Genomic DNA, 25,340 nt, shown 5'->3' with positions numbered 1-25,340 from the left:
CATTTAATGTGTTCTTTTCACTTAACTCGTTTTTCGCGTTGCTTTTGATTTAAATATGGTTTTTTCCTTGGAATTCTAGCTTGTAGTCTAAATCCTGATAACCTTCTTCTTATTGTTCTTGAACTTACTGCAATACCCGCTGCATTCATTTAACATCTAATGGCATCTGATGAAATTTTTCTATCTTGAAGGCATAGCCGTTTAATTTTTCTATCGGCAGTAGCACTTGTGCACTTTTTTCGGCCTGATTTGGCCTTATTTTCCAGATTTCGTTTTTTCATAACGTAAACAGAACAAGTCACTGAACCACCAACTTGTCTTGCAATTTCAGCATAAGAGAGGACAATTTCTCTCAATATGACAATTCGGCTTCTTTTTGTAGATGTCCAATCAGTTCTTCTTGTTGGTGACATTGTTTAAAATTAGTTTAATTAGAAAAAAGGACTTAAAATATTCAAAAACAGCAATGCTCTATTTAATTGTACTTGTATGCATCATTCTGCAAAATATTTACACAACAATAACTATTTTACATACCAAATAACCTAAACTATAGTTACAGACATTTGATGGGGTCCTCAGAACAGTGTTTGTGATTGGCTAGTACGCTTTTATTGCAAAACACGTCATTATTCAAAACGATTTGTGTTTGTTTGTTCTACTAAAATGAGCGTAACTTTTTTTGTAATACAGATATTATAATACTGTTTTTGTTATTAAATTCAGCAATAAATTACCTTCAATTTGATATATAAACATTTGTATTTAAGGGAAAATTAATATATTCTACAAGCACGCAAAGTTGAAAAACATGAAACTTTCAAAAAATGTCCACACTTTTGGCCACCACTGTATATCCCTTACTGAAAGAATTGCATCATACATATCAAAACCCAGAAATATTTCATTTTGTAGACTGCATTTGCAATTAAAAGTAATAATTATTTCTGAAGAAAATCTGCACATGTGTATATCTTGGAATATTTTTTATGATTTCATTTTTCATGTTAAATATTTTATATATTTTTTAATTAAATATTTGCATACTGTATTTTTTTTAAATTTAGAATGAAGAAAAGGGTATTGAAATGTCAGAAGATTTTGAGGGTAAAAGTTACGATCCTGAAAATACCTTAGATGAATCGGAAACAAGTGATTCTGAAGAAGAAGGTGAAGATCTTGATAAACAGATGGGGGATGTGGAGGGTGAAGATTCAGAAAAACTTGATGAAAAGGTAAAATAAAGCTTTCTTGTAGTTTCCAAAATGAATATGCATCAAGAATTTAATGAATATTTAACATTTTTTGATAAGGTGGCATTTATTCTATCTATGATAAAATGTATTATAAAATACTATATCAGATTTTTTTAATAACTCTAATTCATGCAGTCATCTTAATAAAACAATCCTACTAAATTTTTTTTATTTGCAACTTAACTGTGAATCATTAAAATTTTTACAGTTTTATACTTAAAGTGTAAATAATTGTTCAACTGACTCTTTACATACTTCCTAATATTCTTGTGTCTTTTTTAAAAAAATCATTTGTTTAATAGGTTACTTTCTAATTTTAGAATTTTTCATTTTGCAAACTAATGTTAAAATGATTACCTTTGATTTAAACATTTTAGGTGTGGGGTAGTGATTCTGAAGATGAAGATCAAGAGGAGTTGAATGATGCAAATGATACAGGTGGTATTTCTGAAAACAGACCTTCTGAACTGGTTGCCAAAGATGGGCTTGAAAAGGAAAATAACCGTGATAAAAGTAAATTGCCAGAAGAAACCTTACCTGAAGAAAACAATGATGAATATCAAGGAAATGCTCCTGATCCTCTAATAGATGCTCCTCCTGATCAAGTATTTATAAATTCTAAAATGATGATTCTAAATGAAATATCCATTCTATTATTTATATACTTACAGTTATATATTCTAAAAGGAAATATTTTCATAAAATGAAATTTATTCATCCTTCTTTCTATGAAGTGAATTTTAATATTTTATTCATGTTCATTCATTACAGAGGATACAAAACACAATGGAAAGTTATAATGATCTTATATTTAAAATGAATCTCCTAGAAAATGCGCAAGAGAAGAATTCTGTGTTTTCTTTGTAGTGATTAAGTTCATTTTTAACTGATCTTAAAAGTTCTTTGTTAAATCCTTGACCACTATTAGAGAAATACAACATAACAAAACAAGAAACGATTTAGAAAAATACTTTGGGGATATGCTAATAGTTTATATAGCTTCAAAAGGAGCTTGAAATCTAGCCACTAAAATATTAATTTTAAGTACATGTTTTTCATGTGATATTAACAGTCTCATCTCGAGCAATTAAAGTTACAAAAATTGGAGGAGCATAAGAAAGTCGTATGCTCATACTATTCAAAACTAAAGTGGTTTGAATTCAAATAGTTAAGTAATTAATTTTAAGAATGCAAATAATTTGAATTTATTATACACTACAGTATTCATACTTTATTGACCATGATATGATGAATGTTATCAAAATCAGAGGATCTAGAAATAAATTTATCAAAATGAAGTAAAAAAAAAAATGGTTTTGTTTGTTTGTAGTGTAACCAAAGGCAAAATTTACCACTCTAGCCAGTAGGTCGGCTCTAAAATTTTTAATTTCATTTCAAAGTTGAGGATTTCTAAATGTGTCAATCAACTGCCCTTCACCACTTTACATCTCCTAGAGAAATAAAATTTTTAAAAACTCTACTTCACTTTGCATTTTCTAGATGGAAAAACATTGACCCAATGCACCCATTCGAAAATTCAGTGTTTCATATCAATACTTATGATTACCAGATACATTATTAATTTATACCACCTTTCTCATGGATGACATGTGGTATAAAAATATATATAACCATTTTCATAATCAATGGCTTTTTTTTTAGTTCCTTTGCACAGATATTTTGTTAAAAGTAAATTTCGCAAAAACATATTAATGCATCCAGGCTTTAAACTCATTTTACAATGGGTGCTTACTTAGGTTGATAGCATTAATTAGATTCAATTTTTTCCAAAATTTTAAAAAAAACAGTCATTGTCTCAGACTCTTCATTAAGTCAAATACATAAACTTGCAAGCTGTTGCCAAATAGCGATTAAGAAATTCAGTAAGATTTTCCGTCTACATAAGACCCTTTTATACATAAATTTTAATTGTTTCCTCATTTGATATCATGATAAATCAATGAAGAAATAAAACTTTTACAGAGAAAATTTCAGCTTTTTATTGGATTAGTAAAGAAAAAAAAATAATCTTTGAGCCCCTCTGAAAAATAATTTATTAAAAACCCATCAATGAAGGTATTTTGATCATTCTTGTTGCAAATTAGAGACAAATTTTTAATTAAACCCAAAAAAATGATGAAAAATTTATTGAAAATAGAATGCCGGGTACAAAAATTGTAGTTTTAATTTTTTTAAAATTATTTTGGAAAAGTGACCAATTTTTAAAGATTTTTGAAAATTCAGCAAATTATGTCAGAGATCCAAAATAATTTTTTCAAGAACGGCAATTGTTTGCTCTTTTAGTTGGTGCAAAGTGTTTCATCCTAATATTACTAGAAACCATACTATGGGGAAATGCATGAAAAAAAAATCATCCAAAATATTAAATAAAAAAATTTCTCCAATGCATTTTAAAAATGCGGACTTTGAGGTACAAAGAATCACACCATTATGATTACCTGTGTGCCACATTCCATGACCATAATGCAATACATTTTTTTGGACCAACAGACAAAAAAATACACACACATTTCCTTTTTTTATAAGTATAGATAAATGTATGATTATGTGCAATATAAGTTTCAATGAAGTGTTTAAATTTGGAAAAAGCAATTCAGAATTCTAATAATCCTGCTAATCCTATTGGACATTGAAAGTATAATGCTGAGTCCCCTACAATTTAATTTGTATTAAGAAAAGTGTTAAAATATTTATAAAAACTCTTGTAAATTTTGCACCTGTAATGTGATTCAGATTAAGAAATTCGACATCAATAACTTAAATTAAATATTTTTCCATCGTTATTCTTATGAATGTGTATGAGTCATTTGTAGATATCAAGAATTAAGAATGTTCTGTAAGATATAAATACAATGCTTGGGGGTTTATTCAAATAAATTTATTGAAAAATTAATTCCTAAAATAATCAGGGCATAATTTTAATGTGTTTTTAAAATAATTAGAAGAAAATCTGCAACAGTTAACGTTGCATTTACTAGCTATAGAATTTTGAAAGTAAGAAATTGTAAGTATCATTTCATTTAAATTGTCTAGGAAGAAAGGCTCTCCTACATTTGTGTAAGCACAAAAATATTGATTTTTGAAAGAATGAATACATTTTATTTAGGAGCCTGAAGTTGTTGAATTACCAGATGATATGGAAATAACTGATGACGTCGATAAGGACGATGGGGACAATGAACCTGTTGATTCTGAAGAAATAACTTATAATCCAGATGAATCATTGGACTCTGGAGGTACTTTTTTCATTTTTAAATAGTCATTTCTTTTCACTGTATCATTTTTTCTAAATGCAGAGAAATCAAACTAGTATATTTTTATTATAATTATTTTGAGTCTAAATGGTTTTTTTACACATATCCTAAGGTAATTTTTGTCCTTTGAATAAATATTCTTTTTATGGAATATAATGCAAATTAAAAGAGAGGGAAAAAGAAATCCGAAATTCGTTCATTTTATTATACGTTCTATTTGAAAATTATATTATGATGACAAGATGCCATCAAACCATGAAAAACTTTTTCAATCCTCATTGTTTTATAAGAATAGTTAGTTGATGACTTGTGAAATCTGTAAGTCATGTATGTATATATGTAATTTTTTAAACTTTCTGTATCTTATTGGAGATACAGATGATCGAAATAATACATGTTAATAACTGTTAAAATTTTATTTGTATAGGTCTTATTTTATGCCATGCTTTAATATTTTTCTCCCACAGATGACTCAGAAGAAGGGAATGAACCTGAAGAATCCAATGAGGAAGATTCTGAAAAAAATTCTAATAAATTAGAAGAAGATAATGAAGGAGAAATGGATACCCAAAATGGTGCTTCAACTGAGCCTGCTTCAGAAGAAGAAAATGAAACTGATGATAAAAAGAACGGTTGGATATAATCATCACATTAAAAATCAGTTTTAAATTGTTTGCCTTTATTTTATTGTCTTTTAAAACATTAACTAATATTATATTTTATCATTTTTGATTCTATTAGTGCAAATTTTCTTTAATTTAATGATGTTTAGATTGAAATATTTAGAAATCTACACTAAATTGTGAAATCGATTTATTGTAGTGACTTTCAAAACTGGATGTGTTAAATCATATCTTTCAGCTTCCAATATTCTAATTAAAATAAATATGCAATACTCTATTCGTTCATTAAGAAATTCATCTGGAGATGTATACTTTTTATTTTAAAATTAGTATTTTCATGATTTTAAAAATAAATATCTTCACCCAGTCTCCATGTATTAAAAAAATATATATGAAAATGTAGATGAAATGTGAACTTATAACTTGAATCATCTGGCTTAAAGTAATTTGGAGTGTAAATGTGTTTAATTTTTTTAATCAAAACTGTTGTTCCATTACTTTACGTAGGTTGCAACCATTTAATATAAAATATAGCTCCATAATATCTCTTCCGTTTGCTATTTCAAAAGCTATGTCTTTTGTTTTTTTTTAACATGATGAAATCAAAATAGTAATATTGTTCTCATTTATTTAGAATCAAAATTTCCCACCCAAACACCAACTGCTGAAAAAGAAGCTTTGCCATCTGCTGATCAGGCCAAAAGCAGCTCTCATGATCCTGTCCAAGAGGATACTCCAATGGATTGGGAAAGCGGCGCTCACCAGGCAGATGAACAGCATGAAGAAGGTCAAGCTAATGCTCAAAACGAAAAAAGTATGCATTTAATATCACATTATTTGTTATTATTATTATATTTTATATTATAATAATTTTAAACTATGTTAACTTACTTTTATCAATTATTTTTTAGAATCATTCGCATTGGATAAAATTCTTCCCTTTTGAGATGTTTAAGAGTGTAGAAAGATGCTTTTGTTAAAGCATTCTTAATGAAAGTTATGTTTGTAATTAGTAACTTAATAGATTAAATTTACTTGTCATATGATTTATTACTGCTTTTTTTATTATGATATGAAATTTTAATTCTGAAAGCATAGACGATTCGTACTATTCAAGCAGTCAAATTACTTTTATATTATGTTTGATGAATGGGAAAATAGAGCATTACATTTATAAGCTTGAAGCAACTCATACTCAGATTCAGAATCTTTCTTTTCAAAGCTATTGGTTAGTCAAAAAAATCATTATATTTTTTTCTAATAATGGGAAATAACTATCTTGAAATGTAGCTAAATTCCTTTTAAACTGCAATTCCATTGTGTAACTTCAAACTTAAATTAGAAACTGAAAGTGTACAATTTTTTTTAACTATTGTTTATTCGGCGTTGATTTCAAAATGGAAAATCAAAAGAAACATTTCATCTTATTAGGTTGCATCACTTCCGAAAAGTGAAGAGCTTTGTGCAAACTCATAAAAGGTTGTGTAATGTGTATGATGAAGATGCCTTAAAAGTACAAAAGAGTGTCAGAATTGGTTTGCTGAATATCGATTTGGCAATTTTGATGCTAAAGATGTTGCATGCTCATTAAAGCCAATTAAAGTTGATAGCAAAAAAATAATGGCTTTGATTGAATCAAGTTGACATCGTCGAGAGCATTAACATATCAAAATCAAATGTTGGATACCATTTTAAAAAACTTTGATATGTTATGAAGCTCGATAATTAGTTATTCATGAACTTAAAGAAATCCATCTCTTTAAGTCTGTTGACATCTACGAACTTGAAAGGTGAAGAAAATTATCCTATTTTGAAATGTATTATAACAGGTGATAAAATTGGATCATCTATAACAACGTTGAAAGATTGTGGTGAAAGCCTGATGAATTTTTTCAAAGCACTTTGAAAGCAGGTATTCATCAAAGGAAAGTTGTGCTGTCAGTCTGATGGGATTTCAAAGATATTGTGTGCAAAGAATTGCTCCCAAGGAACTAAATCATTCATTCTGAGGTATACTGTGTATGTAAATAATGTAATCAAGCAGAAGCGTACAGAATTGATGAATCACAAAGGTGTTTTGTTTCATCTTGATAATTTTTTCAAGACCACTTACAAGTTTGGTCACACGTTAAAAATTGTTACAGCTTGCATGGCATGTGTTACCACAGCCCTTAGATTACCATTTCGTTCTTGGCAAAACGCTTTGAATGATTGAACCTTCACTGCTGATGAGAATGTCAAATAGTTCTTGTAACGGTTTATTGTCAAAAAAGATGAAAACTTTTTTGAATGAGGAATCATGAAGTTGCTTGAAAGGTGGCAAAAATGGATCGAAAAATATGAGCAATATATTTTTAATAAAAATTTTGTTTCCTATTGAATGTTTGCTTTAAATTTACACAGAAGAAGAAGAAGAAGAAAAAAAAAACGCAATTACTTTTTGGCAAACTAATAGTTTACAACTATTTCTTAGGTTGAAATTAATTTATTTCCTTATCTATTTTATTTTAATTGAATGTTTAAAAGTTGTTCAATTCTACTTAAATAAGTTAATAATTATATGCATCTACTTTATATTATAAGTAAATAACACATTTTCTAAACCAATTGTAGGTATTTATTTTCTTTTGACTCTCACTGTGTATCTGTTTTTGTTTTACCCAATTTCATTAGTTTCATTAAATTTTATACATATTTTAGCAATTTTTATTAAATTTTTGTTTAATGTTCTAGGTGCAGCGCATGAAGGTGTAAAGTCTTCATCAAAACAGTCGGCATTTAAAGAGCAGCAACAAAAGCGAAAATTAAAACCACCAGCTCAAAATAGAACCCTTGATGATAACGCAGATAATTCTACTTCCAAACAACGTCCAATAGCTGATAAACAGAGCCTCCAGAAATCTCTTGGTGCAGAAGAAGATGCAGATGATGATGCAGATGTATACGAACATGTTTCAAATAAAGAAGAAGGAGTTTCAGAAGCTGTGGATGTTGCCACTGAAGAACAGGCTGCTATGAGACCAGCTCAGATGGAGGATAATGAAGATTCAGATAGTGAGGATGTCATTGAATTATCAAGTGATGAGGAAGAAGAGTATTATGATACAAATGAATCGATTCGCACTCAGGGAGATATCATTAAAAATGATACAAGGCAAAGACCTGGAGAGCGAGGTTAGTATTCTTTAGTTTTTATGGTTGTGGATTTATATAAATAATGTAATATGAGTGTGTGGATAATATTACATTGGTTGGAATTCTTGTATAGAATAAACCCTCCATGGGATACTGCATTACTTTTTGTACTTAAAACATCTTTGTTTTTGTGAATAATTTTGTTGAACTTTTTTTTTTTTTCAAACTAATGTGTAGTTGCTCTTTCCGAGTCATTTATTTTTGAGCTATTATGCAAATAAACGAATTTTTTTTAATTCTAATAGTTTGAATTATTTATTTATTATTCAAATGTCAATCACAAAGAGATAAATTATAAAAAGTTTTATTGGATGCATATAATGCTTTACATTTATATTTTATAAACCGACTCAAATTCAATCATCTTTACCCACAATGACACTGGAACAGTAGACATCAATGAGAAGGTATCATTTGTTTCGGACTAACACTTCTTTTTATTGACTGATTCTCTATTTTATAATATATTTGCTACTGAATGTCATTCATTTCTGTAAGAGAATGAGAATAAATGCTTCTTTCTTTTCTCAGGCAATTATGATGAAGAGGAAAATGGGGATACAAATCCTGAAGGTGAGGTAGTCAGAACTCACACAGTCCCCCGGGGAGAGACAACTATTCACACGCAGTATGATCTGTGGGCATCCATGTCACTCAAAAATATGCAGGAGCGTCGGCAAGTAATGGAGAAAAATTTGGAACTTTTGAGTCGAGGGAGTCAAGTGACTTTCAAAGATGCTGTTCATTTGTGGAAAAATTATGAAGATATGGTGTTAAATTTAGCACAAGAACTCTGTGAGCAACTAAGACTTGTTCTAGAACCTACGAAAATGTCAAAACTTAAAGGGGATTATCGAACTGGTAAACGTCTCAATATGCGCAAGGTCAGTATAATAGAAAATATATTGACAAATAATGTAAAATTCACGTATTTATTTATTTTTTTAGACTTTTTATGAAATAATTTTTGATAATGAGGTAAACATTAACATGAAGTATTTACATCTGTTTATGTTTGTTAAAATTATTTTTTATTGTATATTTAAAATCTGATTTTACCCCTGCTTTTATATAGTAATGATGACAAATTTGTATTATAACCACACTTTAAAAAAAATACTATTTATCTATTCACTTCAATTTTAATCATTGTAATTTTAAATTAATCTTGTCATTAACAATTATTCACATTTTTAGAAAAATGACATAAATGAATTTTTACCAGATAATAAATATTTAAAAGGATTTCTGAGAAAGGTCCTGAAATAGATGGTTTTTTTGGTAAATTGGTGGTTTTTTTTGGTAAAAAAAACCACTAAAATGGTTTTTTTTTTTTTTTTATTCTTTATATTTTTAAAAATGCATGTATTACATTTCATGTTAAAACACAATTCTTTGTATTGTTTGTTTTATTGAAACATTAAAAGAGAAGTTTACATATTTTTTTATAATATCTACAAAATGAAGTGGAACAAAAAATATTATGTATATTAATTTATTAATAATTCTAATTTTTCATGTTTTTCTCTTTATTGGCTAGATTATTCCTTACATTGCTAGTCATTTCCGAAAAGACAAGATATGGCTTAGGAGAACAAAAGCCAGTAAGCGACAGTATCAGATAATTCTTGCCGTAGATGACTCTTTAAGCATGGCTGATAATCATTCCAAGCAATTAGCTTTTGAATCTTTAGCTGTGCTTGGTCAATCTCTTACACTCTTAGAATCTGGAGAGTTGTGTATAGTAAGCTTTGGCGAAAAAGTGGAACCTCTTCATAATTTCGATGAACCGTTTGACACAAATACAGGAGCAAGAATAGTGCAACAACTGACATTTTGTCAAAAAAAGACTAACTATGCGCAGCTGCTCAAATATGCCATTGATGTCATGGTCCAAAATAGGAATATATCTTCTTTGTTGTCTAAAGAAACTGCACAGCTTTTAGTAATATTATCTGATGGCAGAGGAGTCAACAATGAAGGAAAAGACACAATAGTAAGTGCAGTAAGAGAAGCTAGAGACAATAACATCTTTATGGTCTTCATTATCATCGATAGTCCTAAGAGCAAGGTAAAGAAAAGAAATGTTTCAAGTTTATATATTTTTTTTTAATTTCTATTATTTATTTATTTATTTGGTTTGGAATGTATTTTCAAGTTTCAGTAAATAATTATATAAGGTTATGATTATATGATGTCTTTTTCTACTAATAATAAAGGAGAGCATAACAAGTATATGTTGAGAAAATGAGGATGAAAAGCTTCCGGCATGGTGGTTGGTTCTCGCCACCTTGGAGAATACACGAAAAGGTGGGGGTCTGGCTCTTCCCATCATTGATGGAACATATTCCCTTAGGGAAGGGTTATACCGTGGCTGGTGATGGCCCTTAGGGCTCAATCACAGTTCCTGCCAGTGCTGCTGTTGCGGTCATTCAGTTTTTTATCAGTGTGCCTTCAGGCGGGTCAATGATATCACTTATTCGTTATAAAACAGACCATGGGACAAGTTATTTTTTGCCACATACTTCCCACCAAATTTTTGTGACAATATATTACTATTTTTTAACTGTATTAACTCTGATTATGTATCAAACATTATTGTATTTGTATAATGTGAAATTTAGAGATTCATTCCTCTAATGATAGTTCGAAATTGCTTTTATTTGATGCATTAATGAAAGTATTTCAATTTTGTACAAAAAGAAAATAGGGATAGGTACAATTGAAAGAAAAATTGAACAATTTTTATGGTTGTTATAAGAGATTACTGTAAGAAGAGGATGGGAGATGTTTAATGATATTTTTTATTAGATTCATTAAATTATTTTTAAGTTTATTTTCATATACTGCTTTGTATTTTTATTTTCCTTATTTTAAAGATAAATTTAGATCCATTTCCTGTATAACAACCTTTGCTGCTTTTGCATACCTTCTTTTAAGTACTGTTATTTTATAACTGTTCTGTTTTTATCATGACTAAGTAGAACAGATATTTTTTTGTAATTATTTCAGAGTGCGTAGTGTCATAAAAAGTGCTTAAATCTGAAAATTATTTTTAAGCACTTTAAAACTGCTTAATTTTCTTGAAAAGTGCAAAAAAAACTTTTTGAGGAGTGCCAACACTATTAAAATATTTTTTTTTTCCCCCTCACCTTCTCTTTCTTCAACATTATACATTATTGTTTATTGAAATATTGGGAAGGTTATCCCGAAGAGGCAATAGAAAATGCATAATATGTCATACTTGTTGCGACTTCAAAAAGCGTTCGATCTTCAATAGAATTCAAAGATGGTGAAGAATTACTTTTAGTTTTGTGTTATAAATGTATGCATAATCTTTTTATGTATTATTAAAGAAAATAACACAGATTAGTCCAAAGAATGGGAAATATGAATACAGAAGAGATCTAAAAACACTTACAGTGAAGCCTCTTTAGTTTGTTAGAAATTTGATCATTGTTCTCGTTAATAATAATATATTTGGGACAATGTCTTCTACAACTTATCAAAGGAATTTACTATACTATGTATGTTGAATCCTTATTCATTGCGTAAAATCCGAATATGATGAAATTTTAACTTGAAGCCATAGGTTTCAAATAATCGTGATTTCTTTCATGGTGTGTTTTTTTTTAATGTCCTCGTCTGTTATTTGTTGAACCAATTTCGACAAATTTTAGATTGTATGCATATAAAAAAAACTACTAGATCCGATACTTAACACATCCATTCCATTCAAATTCCATTATTATTTCAAAAAAGAATTTATAAGAACGAGTTTCAAAATTATTATTTTTTAGGGATCAGATTCTATTATATTTAACGATTTTTGTTTTTTCTCTTTTTTTTTAACTCATACAAATGTGTCTGTGTGTGCTTGCGTGTGTTTCGAGCTTTGTGTGCGAGCATTTTTTTTAAAAAAATCTTTGTGAATTTGTTTCCATTATTTAGGAAAAATAGGAACTGTGAAATAATTTTCATTTCTTTCTAAAATATATAAACAAATTTTTTCTTGCTTTTTTAAAGCTAAATTAAAATTTTATTTATTTTTGCATAGAAGTTAAAAAGCAGGTTTTTCTTAAATTTCCAAAATGTGAAACATTTTTAAAAGCTCTTGACTAAACATCAGAAATAATAAAACAATTTTTTTTAGTCTGACTATTTCTTAACACTATTATTTTTCTTCCATTAAAATATTTGATCTGAAAAATTCAGTTAGAACATTGCCTTGTTCTATCGTCAATTTCTGGAAGTTTTGCTACCATTATGATGGTAGCCATCATAGAATGTTTTAGCTCTTAGCTTTTATGGTGGCAAAGAAAATGTTCGAAACTGCTAAATATGGTGATTTAGAGCAGGAGTAAATTTTAATTTACATCTCAGCCATGTCAAATTTTACTTGTTGCTGTATATTTAAAAATCAAATACAAAATTATTGATCATCTATGCATCTTTCTCAATGCTAATGTATAATCAGAAATGATATATCATTCCAAATTAACTGGTATTTTGTTAAGTTTCAAAAAATGTTGAAAATTAAGTCTGGTTTTCATTGTTAATGTTATAAAAAGTTATTTAAATTTTTGGTAATGATAAAACTATGATCATTTTTATGTTTAAATTTTCGAAAATGCAAAAATTAATTTTTTTTAAATTAATAAAAACAAAATTTTATTATAAAACAGAGAACATTCCATACTTAGAAAATAAGTAGGCTCATGTACGCATAAATGTAATAAAGGGCTTTTTTTTTTTTTTTTTTTTTTTTTTTTTTGAGTAAGGTCTTAAAAAGTGCTTAATTTTTAAAGTATTTTCTCACTATGCACCCTGTATTATTTTAAAATAAACTTGTAAAAAAAACTCTTTGCATTCAAATATTTTTTTAAAGAATCGAAAATTTTTAAATTTATTTCATTAATATTAATATGCGAGACAGCGATATTTGAAGTTTGTCATATTTAATCTTCTGAATTTCTTTATAAAAATATCTTTAAAATAATCAGCATGTAATTTTTTAATATTAATTTAAATTTCTTTTTATAAATGTTTTATAAAAAGTTTTTTTATATATTATTCCGATTATAATTTTATTTTATTTTTCTAGGATTCCATTCTGGACATCCAAAGTACTATATTTGAATCAAAGGGCAAGGTAAATTATTTAATCAAACATATAGTCATTTTTCATCTGAAACTTTATCTCAAAAACAGTGGCAGCTTGCGCTAAGTTTATGCCGAGATGCTGCAACTTAAAATGCTGTACTGCATAGTGGTGATTTTTTTCTGAAACTAAATTGAGCTCTTTTCAATTCATTTTAAGTTCTTTCATAATTAATTATTAGTTAATTAGTTAAATGGATAATTAGTTAATAATTAGTTATTATTTGTTATTTTGACTAATAAAATTTGTTTTTAATAAATAGGTTTAATTAAAAAGTACTTAAAATTAATTTTCTAAATTGTTTTCATTTTAAGGATAGATAAGGAGAGGCAAATTTTTGAGAAAACATGGATATCAACATTTTTAGAATCAAATTTTATCATTCTTAAAATTGGTTTATTTCTAATAATTCTACAATATTTTTAATGTCTCAAGAAATCTTCTGTAACTTTATTAATTTTGTTTCATTATAATTATTTTACTTATTTATTTTAGTGTTTATGTTCAACACCATCTTATTTTACAAAATTCTGTTTTTTTTTTTTGTTTTTTTTTGTACTAATTATCTGTTGTGCTTGGAAAAGATAAAGATATTATATTTTAGTATTAATAAAATGTACTTAAAAAGGATTTTTGATTTTATTTTAAGTAAAAAAATAAAGTCTTTTCCTTCATCTTCATTATGACTATCAAATTAAATGAAGATAGATGCTCACGGACAGAATTAAGATACAATTCTATATGATGGATTTTATACAAAATTTGATAGATTTTTGAAATTTTAGAATGAAGACGTCATATTGAATTTTCTTCCTTGAGCTATTTTATTTTCTAAATTATTAATCTCTTAAACATATAGATAAACAGATATGTCATGCAAAAATTTCTAATAGAAAGAGAATTATATTCCAAGATCTTAAAAACTTAAACGTTCCTCAAAATTTCAAAAAAAAAAAAAAAAACTCCCAGGGTTTGTTTTATAGGATTTTACAAAATAATTTTGGAATTCTTGAAATTTCACATGGACCTTCTTTCAGACTTTTCAACATTTGTAAGTAAAAACTATCAAAATATTTTTGAAGGCAAAGAAAAAAATTTGTTCAAATATTAATTTTTTAAGTTTATTGCTAATTATGTTTTTTCTCCTTGATTATTTTTTTATTTCATCTTGCAAAAAATGAAAAAACATAGTTTCCTTTTCCCATAATGTTAGATCATCTATAATGCCATTCTCAGTTAAGTGTGTGTGTTTTTCAGAAAAATAAAAGCAATTATTATTGCTTCGTAAATGTGCTTGCTCCAGTGAAATAAAGAAAATTTATAATACTCATAGAGAGATCAGTTTTCTCTGACAGGACTTTTCCTGTCAAAGAAAATGGATAGCGGATAGAAAAAATTCTTTCAAACAATCTTAATTCATTTCTTACTTTTCAGCTGACAACAAAAATGTTAAAATATCAAATTGTTGATAAATTTAGGTATTGGTTAGAAAATCAGATAAATAAATTATTGAATTTATTAGCTAGAAAAATGTAAGCGTGATTGACTTTATAATCCATATGGACAGTTAATCTAGCATAAGTATGGCCCGAAGTTTTAAATTGATGAGTTTTAAAAACTGTTTCTTTTGTAAATTTTATGTTTATTTATCTATTTTTATTTCTTTTAGGTTACACTCAAGCCATATATAGACGATTTTCCTTTCCCATTCTACATTATTTTGCGTGACATTTCTGCTTTACCTACTACTTTAGGAGGAGCTCTGCGTCAGTGGTTTGAGCTAGTTACAGCAACTGAGCGATAAAGCTCATTTTTTTACAATCGTGTCAAAATGTGAACATCAAACACTTTTTTTTGTTTTCTAATCATCATTCACTGTTTTAGGTCTTTCAATTGTGTTCCTAGTTGTAAAATCATTACTATGAAATCAACCATTCATTTTTCTTTTTTAATTTTAATATTTGAATGCATGCTTAAGGAAAAATGTTGTCTTTTCTTAAGATAAGGCATTTTATTTAAGTTGGATCTTTTTTATGTAAAATAACTATTTCTACAATTTTAAGAATTCACAAATTGCCCCTTAATTGACTTTATAATCAACAAATGAAGAACTATTTGTGCTAAGATTTTAATGTTGTGTCCTTGTCACTGGATCTTGTTTGTGATCATTAATTATTTTGTATGGAAGAATTAAAAAAAAACATCTATGATTGCCATGAAAGATAAAATGATTACTGTGCAACCCCTATTCAACTATGTATAAGAGAATCAAAACATGAACAATGATGTGATTACTATGCAAACCTTGTCCAACCATGTTTGAGAACAATTGTGGAAGGAAAGTGCTGATAAACATTACAGATCATTTAAGGTCTTATAAAGAATAAAGAGTTTGTAAGAGAAGAGAATTGATCACATTGTAGCTTTGGGGGATTTTTTTCCTTTCAATTCAATATAATTATAGATAATTCTTTTCACTTTATGTTTCATGAGTGTATTAAATAACATAATATTAACAATTTATGATGGCCATATATTTTTAAAGTAGAAAAACTAATATACTCAATATCAGTATTAAAATTATTGAAAATATGTATGTATAAAATATAATACAACATATCTCAAATAGAAATCTGTTCCAGTTGCCAGCAATTTTATTCCTTTTTTTTCCCCTCGAGAATAGTTGGAAGGAGCTATACAATTATATTTGGTTTTATATGATGTTATATAGGTAATTAGGTACCTTCCCCTAATATTGTTTTGTAATATATCTAAGGTAAAAAAAAATAAGGCAGTCATTTAAACTTAAATACTATGTCTTTTTTTTTAATATATTTTTTTAATCATGTTCTTAAATTTAGTATAGATTTTTTTAACTATCCAACAAAAAATGTGTCATAAAAGAAATAATATTTAATTAATTTGTTTAATAATTTAGCATATATTTCTTGTAATATGAATTAATTTCTTAAAATGTGTAATAAAAAAAGAAAAGAAATATTAGAAAATAATGTTCTTGTGTAATGCTGTTTGTAATAACATTGTATTCTTCATTTCTCTGAGGTTTCCACATTTTAAATGAATTGCACTTAATCTTTTAGGTTTGTAGCATTTTCTGAATAAATATATGTGATCTTTGATGGAGCGAAACTTCATAATATTCAATGGTGGTACTAGTCTTAGATTTTCTATAGTAGTGTTTCCCTTGTGTTTCTTTCTCTCTCCCCTTCCTCACTCAACTGAATATTTACTCTGATCTGTTATTAGAAAGAAAAAAAAGTCCTTGTTTTAGTAGTCATGAAATTACTTAGATCAATAGTACAGTGGTTTATACAGTTTTTATATAAAAAATAAATTTTGTCGTGCTCAGTATTAAATCAAATGTTAGTATTTATATATTTTAGTTTTGTTCTATAAAAATTATATTTTAATGGCTTTTTCTGAATGCGGTAATTTTTTTTCAACCTTAAATATTCTTATAATTTTTTAAAAATGGTTTTGCAGATTAAACTTATGCAAGTGCTCTGTTAAAACAGTGAAATTTCTCAATTTTGATTGTTGCATGACTGTTAATCTTTACTGTTTTTGTGCTTTTTTAATTGGGATATAAAGCAATGGCTGTTTTTTTTAGTGCCACTTGGATGTCCTTATTTTTATGGAAGTGTATTTTTAACAGTAACTTGTGAATGAATATGTACATTTGACTCAGTTGCTCGATTGTGATTTAAGTTAATAAATTTCTTTTCCTTTTTGCAAACTTAATTTGTTTTCATGGATATTTGCATTTCTTTACATGCGTAAAATAAATTAGGCACAGAACTTCCTTTTTTAAATTAAATGCATATAAACATGCATATATCAGCTAAAACCAGAGACAAATTTTATATTACATAAATTAGATTTTGTGTGTGGAAGGGCAATCATTAGATCTACAATTATCAAATTTGAAATCAGCACTTCTGGGTTTATTTAATTTTTTAGAAAGTGATATTTTCGTGAATTTCCAAAATAACTTTCTACAATATTTTTACGCTTTTAACACACATGAAAATTTAACTAGTTATTTATTTACAAAATGGTACATAAGTCAACTAAAACTGACATTTCATATATACACTAAAATCATAATACAATACATCCTGTGAAAGTTTCTTCTTCAAAAGTCATCAACACTCACTCAAACAAGAATGATATCTTTGGTCCATACATCCAAAGAACATAATTAAAAAATATATATATATATATTCTTTTTTTAATCCAACATTTTGGCTTATGTTTTATTTATTTTTTTTAACTATACAATAAAATTGTAACAAATAGCAGGCATGGAAATACAGTACATAAAAAATGAGCAAAATCATATGCAATTAAAACTTTTGCCTTTTAATATCATTTTTCAAAATTGTGAAGATACGGATATCTTCTCTTTAAAGAGAAAAGAATTGAAATAAGCCAAAAAAATGTCATAAAATTTTTAAGTTGATTTTTTTAATCCATTAAAAAAATTTGACACAACTTTAGTTTATTTCTTAAACTGAAACTAAAACTATTTGTAGTTATAAATTACTATTTATATTATTGCAATAAATATCTGAATTTTTAATGTTACATGCTATTTGACAGCTTTTAAAAACAAAAACATTTTTCCTTATGAATTTCTAATGAAATTTATAACAACATAAATTATACATTGCAATACTCTGGTTTCACTTGTTTTTTTCTTCATATCTGCTTATTCATTTTAACTGTTAAACAACTTAACTTTGTTAGGGGGGAAAAATTGAGATTATCACAGAAAAAAACAGGGTTTAAGTCTTGTACAAGTTCCTAAATAGAATAAAACAGGAAAAAAATTTATACATAAAAGGAATAATGGAAGTATGAAAAAAAAAACAATTAAAATGCATACAATTTATTTAAAAGAGCACTGCAAGCAATAAATTACATACTACTGGGATAAAAATTCAATGCATATAGGTTTTTAATTGAAAAATTGGGCTTTAACTAAAGTCAAAATTTACTTTAAATTTTTCAGATCATGAATGTGTTAAATAAATTAAAGTGGTCTATTTAAGTTTTAAAAATACAATATAGAATTTTGAACATACAACTGAAATTAAAAAGTAATTCGAGATATAAAATTCTACAAATAGTAAAATGTCATTGCCAAACAGCATAAGTTTTATAAATTCATAAGTTTTATATACCCATCAATTAATTAAAACCTTATATAATACACAAAATTCTTTAGCATGAAATGGCAAATGTATTCTTTTGTTATAAATATTGTAAAATTTTTTATAAAATTAACACAGTGCAAGAAGCACTCGTGCATATATGGTACATATATACAATGTTCTTGATTTTACAAAATTAAAACACTTTCACAAAAAAAAAAATAATAATAATGGTTACACCAGTAAGAATGAATTAGTAGTAACGTAAATACATTATTTTCGTCTTTTGATATTATATATATTTCCTACAAAATATACAAAATAAATTGTATAATATATAAAACAATGAATACTCAATGATGAGTGGGAAATCACTAGGTAATTAAAGAAGACAAATTACATAAAAAGATATTGAATTGTTTAAAAGAGAACAATTTTTTTTTAATGTTACAATTGACTAGATAATTAAAATACACCATAATTTACACATGCACTGCAAGAAATAAATTATATAGTAAATATATAAAAAACAAAATATTGTTGAATTGTCGAACAAAAATATGCATTGCTTATTTAAAAAGAAAATTTTTCTAAACATAACAGCTATCACTCAATAAACAGAAAAATTCTGTTAAAATACAATTACTAGTTTCATTTTATACACAATGTAAACTAGCATAATGTAAATATTTTATACACAACCATCAGCAAATGAATAAAATAATGAATGCCAATATATCTTGGCAAGTTTCACAAAGCACTATAATGAAATGTCTTTTCACTAAGTTATCCTTCAATAGAAAATGTATAACTTCATTCAATAGCCTAACATACCAGCTGGTATAAGCCGTGAGCATAACTCCACATCGCTGGATTCATCACTAAGAACTGCAGCTCGAAAATTGTTTACACACTCGTCTGATTGGTTGCATCTTGGAACAGTTTCTGAATCTTCTTCAGTCCACAATAAATTCATATCACCGGCTTTCTTGTATAAATCTGCCAGACAGCTTTTCTTATGATTTACTTTCACATCAAATTCGGATAATTTATCAATTGTATCACTGTAATGAACTCTCACATTTTCTGAAGTACATTCCACATCACCTCTAGAAAGTTTGTAAATTTCCTTAATAGGTTTAACTTGAAACTTTTTGCTGCACAGATCAGGTACAGATGCATAATCATTTGTAGCAGTTTCTGTTTTTAAGTTTTGAAACAGAATACCCCTTGCTCTGACTCTGGCTGCCACCTCTTCCAAGTCTGAATCTGAACAGTTTTCTTCATTCTTCACAGCAGAATTATTAATCTGTAAAAGTTTAGCATTTGAAGCATTTTTAATATTGCCCATTTCATTTGTCAATTCATCCGAAGAAGTATCAGCCACTTTCAGATGATTCAAAGATTGCATTTTAGAAAGGAGTTCCAATAACTCGCTTGAGGATTTTTTCCTTACAGTAGAAGGTCGCTGAATGTGTGATGTTTCTGTTTCAACTGCGTCATTACTGCAAGCAGAACTATAAACTGATTTAAAATGTGACAATTCATTACTATTATTTGAATCGCTTGCTGCTGATTTGCTGTCCATTCCAAAATTTTCTAAAGAAGTTTGAAGACTATATCTACTCATTTGATTTAATTCATCAGGAGCAACTTTCATAGTCTCTTGATTTTCTCTAGACTTTTTGGAAATGAGTTCCAACATACCACGCATTATTGGGTTTTGTACAGTAGTAGATTCACTATAAGGGGATACTTCAGATTTTACTACATTTTTATTGCTTGCAAAAGTATTGCCACCATTCAAATCTTTTAAAATTTTATTTGTTCCTACTTTGCAATTATTAATTATTTGATTCTTCTCAGAATCAATAGAACAACCCTGGTTGCTGTCATTTGAATTCACAGAAGAATTAACACTAAGTGATTTGAACCAAGATGTGGATTCATCTGCTTTTGAAAGATTAACATTTGCTTTGTACTTTTTTTCCGAGGAAATGGCAAGCCGATTGTGATTTTCATGCTTATTCACTATCGATTCCTTATCCTTTTTCTGGCCATTCTTGTATTCTGTACGATAATTCAAGTATGTCATCATGGGATTATTTATGGTACGATATGGAGGTCCAGATGCAACAGAATTATTGAGATACTCAAAATCTCGGTATCGAAATATCTGAATACCTTCCAAGTGCATTTCTGCTGGCAATTCATCAGGTTTATGAGGCACAATATGAAGTTCCTTATCCTTCAGCTTTTGTATGGAATTCAAATATACATCTGTAGCTCTTCGCAGTGGCATCTGCAAAGCTAGTTCTAGTTCTCTTTTTAACAAATGAAGGTACATCACATTCTTTATCAAGACATCCTGGATTTCATGTTTTAAAGGACGCAATGCATGAAAATTCAAACTATCTTTATCCTCATCAAAGTTTGCATGACCGTACAGATAATTAGTTGGAACTTCCAAATAATAACTCAAGCATGCATCCAGAGTATTCACTCGACTGTCAATTTTGTCTTTTTCAATCATCTGCATCATCACAATGAAATCTGCTACTTGTGTGTCAAAGACATTAACAAGACAAACATTGTATTTGTGGTACAAGCAATCAGATGCCAAGCGACAATCATGGAATATTTTCTGTATCTTAGCATCTTCTAAAATGGATTTCAGACCCTTTTGAAATGCTTGTTCTCCAAGTGCCAAGATATCAAACAAAAAATTGCAGTATGGAGTTGAAATGCAAAGCCAAGTAAGTGTACCTGATCGACTTATTTTAATACCTTCAAGAGATACACCAATTGCAGCTTGTTTCTTTATGTGCTTGATTGCCAAATTAAATTCCTTGTTGAAGGTATCAATAATCTCGAAATCTCGGGGAATGAATTTTGATAAATGTGGCACTAACTTCATTTCATATTCAGTGTGGTAACTGTCAGGACTTTCGTCATCTTCAATATCACTGCTTCCGTCTAAATCAAATAATCTTTCCATTTTTGTTTTTGGATAAACTGGTAAAACGTCTTTTTTCCCAGCATTTCTTTCTTTCAGACTATCAGGTCGATTGATAACTCTAATATTTGTCAATTCGGAAAATCCAAAATTTAAGCTACCCATTCGACGATCGGGTAATAAAATAACTTTCCGAACAACGATAAGTTCAGCTGCGGGTAGAACTTTATTAAGTACTCCTTCATATTCTCCTTCAGGAGTACGGAAGCGAATAGTACAATTTAGTAAATCTAACAGCTTATTAGCTAAAGCCATAGCAATACTAAGTTTTTTTGTTTGTTTTTTTTAACTTATTCCAATTAGAAATTATTGGAATTGTAAGAAACAGAATCACCAAGCACTAGGATTGAAAACGCGAAAGAATCAAAACATCAACAATACAGGTTACCGCAGATACTTGAGGATATCGTTAACCGTAGAAAACAATTTTATTCTTTCCGGATACAACGCCGCAATATCCATAATACTTGTTGGCGACAGTAGATGGCGATAACGCCAGAATATCCATGATAGCCCCTGTAGATGGCGTTAACAGTCTGTTGTCTTTAAGCGCTGAGGGAATACATTCGTGGTTATTTACTATTATTTCTTTTCTCATTAAGCGATTTGGTTTCTTATTTTTGTCCGTGCTTGAAAATGACAGATGTTTCTGAAAATTTCAATTAAGTTGTTTGGTTTCCTCTACAAGCTAAAGCTTTTATATTCTTTCAGAATACTGATAATCAATACTTTAGAATACTATGCTCAATCTGATACATTTCATTGATAATTTTTTATTAAAAAGAAAACGTTTTCAACCATTGAAAGCAATTAAAATTTCTTGGTGCAAAATTTGAACAAAAAAATAGTTTATGTTATAATGATTTGAAATACATTTTGCTGTTATAACTCTATATATTAAAATAATTTACTGTATATTTCTGTTCAAAGAAAACGAAAGTATGTTTGTGTATGCGTTGACACTCTGCAGAGCAACATAAACATGGTTTGTAAGGAGGGAATGTATACTAGGGAACAGTTTAAAAATTTTAATTAATTAAAATTCAAATAAGATTTTGATATGCTTTACTAATAATTTCATCAGTAAATATTTTTCGTGCTAAAATAGTATAAGTAGAACTTACAAGTAAAAGTACATTAATACATATTTCTTTAATAATGAAAACTTAGTTATGAAATTCCTTGCTCTTTAATTCAACAAATTTTCAAATATTATTTTTCAACAATATTTTCATTTTTTCACATATTGAAGATTTAACTAGTTTCATTGTTTAATTAGAATAGATTTTCCTGCATCTGAATTTCATTTTTTAAATTCTGGAATGAATTTTTCTTCCAAAAAGAAAATAAAAAATTACGATTTTAAATATTTAGTTTGATTTATAGTAGTCACTTGTTGGAATCATTAATTTTATTTAACTTCAAAATTGTTTATTAAGTTCAGGAAGTTCACCTTAAAATTATTTCCTAGGATACTTTGATTCCAAATTTCCATTATAAGTAAATACAAAAATATTAATTTAAACACCTTGAAATTTTAAACTTTATAGTATGACTGTTTTATTTTACAGAACAATTTTTAACTAAGGAATTTGACGGCGAAAGTGGTTAGTGCAAAATAAATAAAATTCGTCAATTAGTTGACATTAAGAGATTTTATTGAAGTAACTGAAAAAATACCGACAGAATAAAGAAAAAAGCGTAGTGTATCTAAATTTTGAAAAAAAGATAAAATTTTAGAATGATAATGAAAAAATTCAGAAATGAAAAGAGTTATTTATGAAGAGACTGATTTCGTTTATACATCGCGCAAGGTGTAAAAATCATGATGTGATTTTTTTTTAAACCGAGGTATCGCCTAGAGCTATATTTCTCCTTGTAATAAAAAGCCGATAAATAAAAGAATTATAAAATTTTAAAAATTAAAGTCTGCTATAGCAAATTTCACGTCGTAACAATCCGACAGAAAAACATGTTCTCACCCGACTCATATTTCGCAATCAGCAACATTTAGAAAAGCAATGGTTTTTGACCATTTTAAAATCAATCTTCTAAAAAATTTTCCTCGAGACCATAATTTTTTTCCTGAAAAATCAGTTTTAAGCAATCACGTGACTATCAGATTACGCACGCGTCGATATTTAGAAAACGTCCCCCCTTCCCATCTTAAAAATCGTTCGAGCTCCAAAACTTTATCTCGAGGCAAGATTTTTTGTTTGAGAAAATCCGGTTTGAACTGGATTGGAACGATCACATGACTATTGCACAGTCGTCAACTCTTAGAACGATTTTGAGATGGGGGGGGGGATCGCTTTTCTCTCTTTTTTTGCTCCTGATGTAGAAATGGAATTTTTTTTTTTTAAATATATATATAACTTTCAATGCTTTTCCTCGCTGTTTCACGTTCATTCTCATTTTCTTATATGTGCTTCTTCGGACAGTAACTTCGTACCACCCTGCCCTTTATTGGCCAAAAAGGAGAATCCGGTACATGCGTGACCCTCGATGGTCATGGTACATGATAGGCATTCGTGCCAAGTTGTGACTTTTTGTTGGCGGTAAATCGCCAAATGTGACAACTTTCTTGATCATTTTCTAATCTAAAAGCGAAAAATTGATCCCTCAAAAGAGATAAATCGCAAGTTTTCTGAATGAACCCATGAATTTTGAGACTTCAAAACTCCCAAACCAAAACAACATGTTCTCACATGATAATAAATACATTGGTATTTAAAGTGAACATATAAAATTTCACTTACCATCAAGCAGTATGACTGAATATATTGAAGCTCTTCCGAGAGTCCCATAACAGAATTGCCGATCAAAGCAAGTCCAGTCAGGATCATGCACTTCATTATCACCGAATGGAATTGAATACAGACTGCTATCTGAATCATAATCTTTGTCATCTGCGTATTGCGAGAACAATTTTTAATAAATAAAAATAAAGTCTTTTTTAATTAATTTTAATTTCTTAAATTTTACTTACCATCAAACCCTGGTCATTTTATAAGATGACCAATCTCCTCCGAATCAACGGTTGTCTCATCAATTTCTAACAAATTTGGACCTTCTACGCCATACCCTAAAAAGAAATTTAGTTGCCAAGCTATTTAACCGGTTTTAATTACTACACAACTTTTTCTATTTGAATTCAGAGTCCAATTTTTATCTGAAAATGTTTAAATTTAGAAACATGAACTCACCAGAATAAACAGACGCTACATCTTTCAAAAACCGAAACAGCTTCACCCATGTCTCCTCTTCTGTTCCCCATCCTTGTTCTATTATAGTAGTGCAACGCCAGATATTGAGCTAAAAATTTTGGGGGTTTTCTGTTGACTAGTGACTTTTTAAAGTGTTTATTTTCGTTTTCTAAAGCATTTATGGTATTTGTCCTATCATTCAAGTCAACAAACTGACCCTTCTTATGATTAGTTTTTTTGTGCGTTGCATTTATGAATAATTTGTCCACTTGGCAATATTGCTTTGCAGAATCCGTACAAACAACTGTTGTTTCTGGGTTGCAATAACGCTTGACTAAGGGCCATAGATCAATTTTTTTTTTTCCATTGACAAGAAAAAAAAGTCCTTTATCCTCTCTGAAAAAAAATTTAAAAAAATTAGTTGGTTAACT

At 28.1% G+C, this 25,340-nt stretch overlaps 2 protein-coding genes across 3 annotated transcripts in view; one reads left to right on the top strand and one right to left on the bottom strand.

The window, feature by feature from the left end:
• Positions 1–17,226, top strand: part of LOC129976279 (midasin-like) — a 263,355-nt gene extending 246,129 nt beyond the window's left edge. For both annotated transcript variants that reach the window (XM_056089764.1, XM_056089763.1), the window contains 10 exons: positions 1,068–1,235; positions 1,634–1,861; positions 4,384–4,513; positions 4,999–5,163; positions 5,789–5,968; positions 7,888–8,328; positions 8,881–9,233; positions 9,890–10,420; positions 13,454–13,501; positions 15,180–17,226. In XM_056089764.1, coding sequence (XP_055945739.1) covers positions 1,068–1,235; positions 1,634–1,861; positions 4,384–4,513; positions 4,999–5,163; positions 5,789–5,968; positions 7,888–8,328; positions 8,881–9,233; positions 9,890–10,420; positions 13,454–13,501; positions 15,180–15,314 — 2,379 coding nt within the window. In that variant the 3' untranslated portion in view covers positions 15,315–17,226. The remainder of the gene's footprint in view (positions 1–1,067; positions 1,236–1,633; positions 1,862–4,383; positions 4,514–4,998; positions 5,164–5,788; positions 5,969–7,887; positions 8,329–8,880; positions 9,234–9,889; positions 10,421–13,453; positions 13,502–15,179) is intronic.
• A 1,924-nt stretch (positions 17,227–19,150) lies between these two features.
• LOC129976735 (uncharacterized) lies at positions 19,151–22,104 on the bottom strand. Its single transcript, XM_056090454.1, has one exon. The coding sequence runs from the start codon at positions 21,956–21,958 to the stop codon at positions 19,505–19,507; it is 2,454 nt and encodes an 817-aa protein (XP_055946429.1). The 5' UTR covers positions 21,959–22,104; the 3' UTR covers positions 19,151–19,504.
• Positions 22,105–25,340: the final 3,236 nt, after the last annotated feature.

Source organism: Argiope bruennichi, chromosome 7 (assembly GCF_947563725.1).
Source record: "Argiope bruennichi chromosome 7, qqArgBrue1.1, whole genome shotgun sequence".
In the NCBI taxonomy this organism is placed as follows: Eukaryota; Metazoa; Arthropoda; class Arachnida; order Araneae; family Araneidae; genus Argiope; species Argiope bruennichi.
This window is presented reverse-complemented; position numbering and strand designations above follow the sequence as displayed.

Coding starts and splice junctions, on each gene's coding strand:
- LOC129976735 (XM_056090454.1), bottom strand. CDS start 21,958: ATGGCTTTAGCTAATAAGCTGTTAGATTTACTAAATTGTACTATTCGC.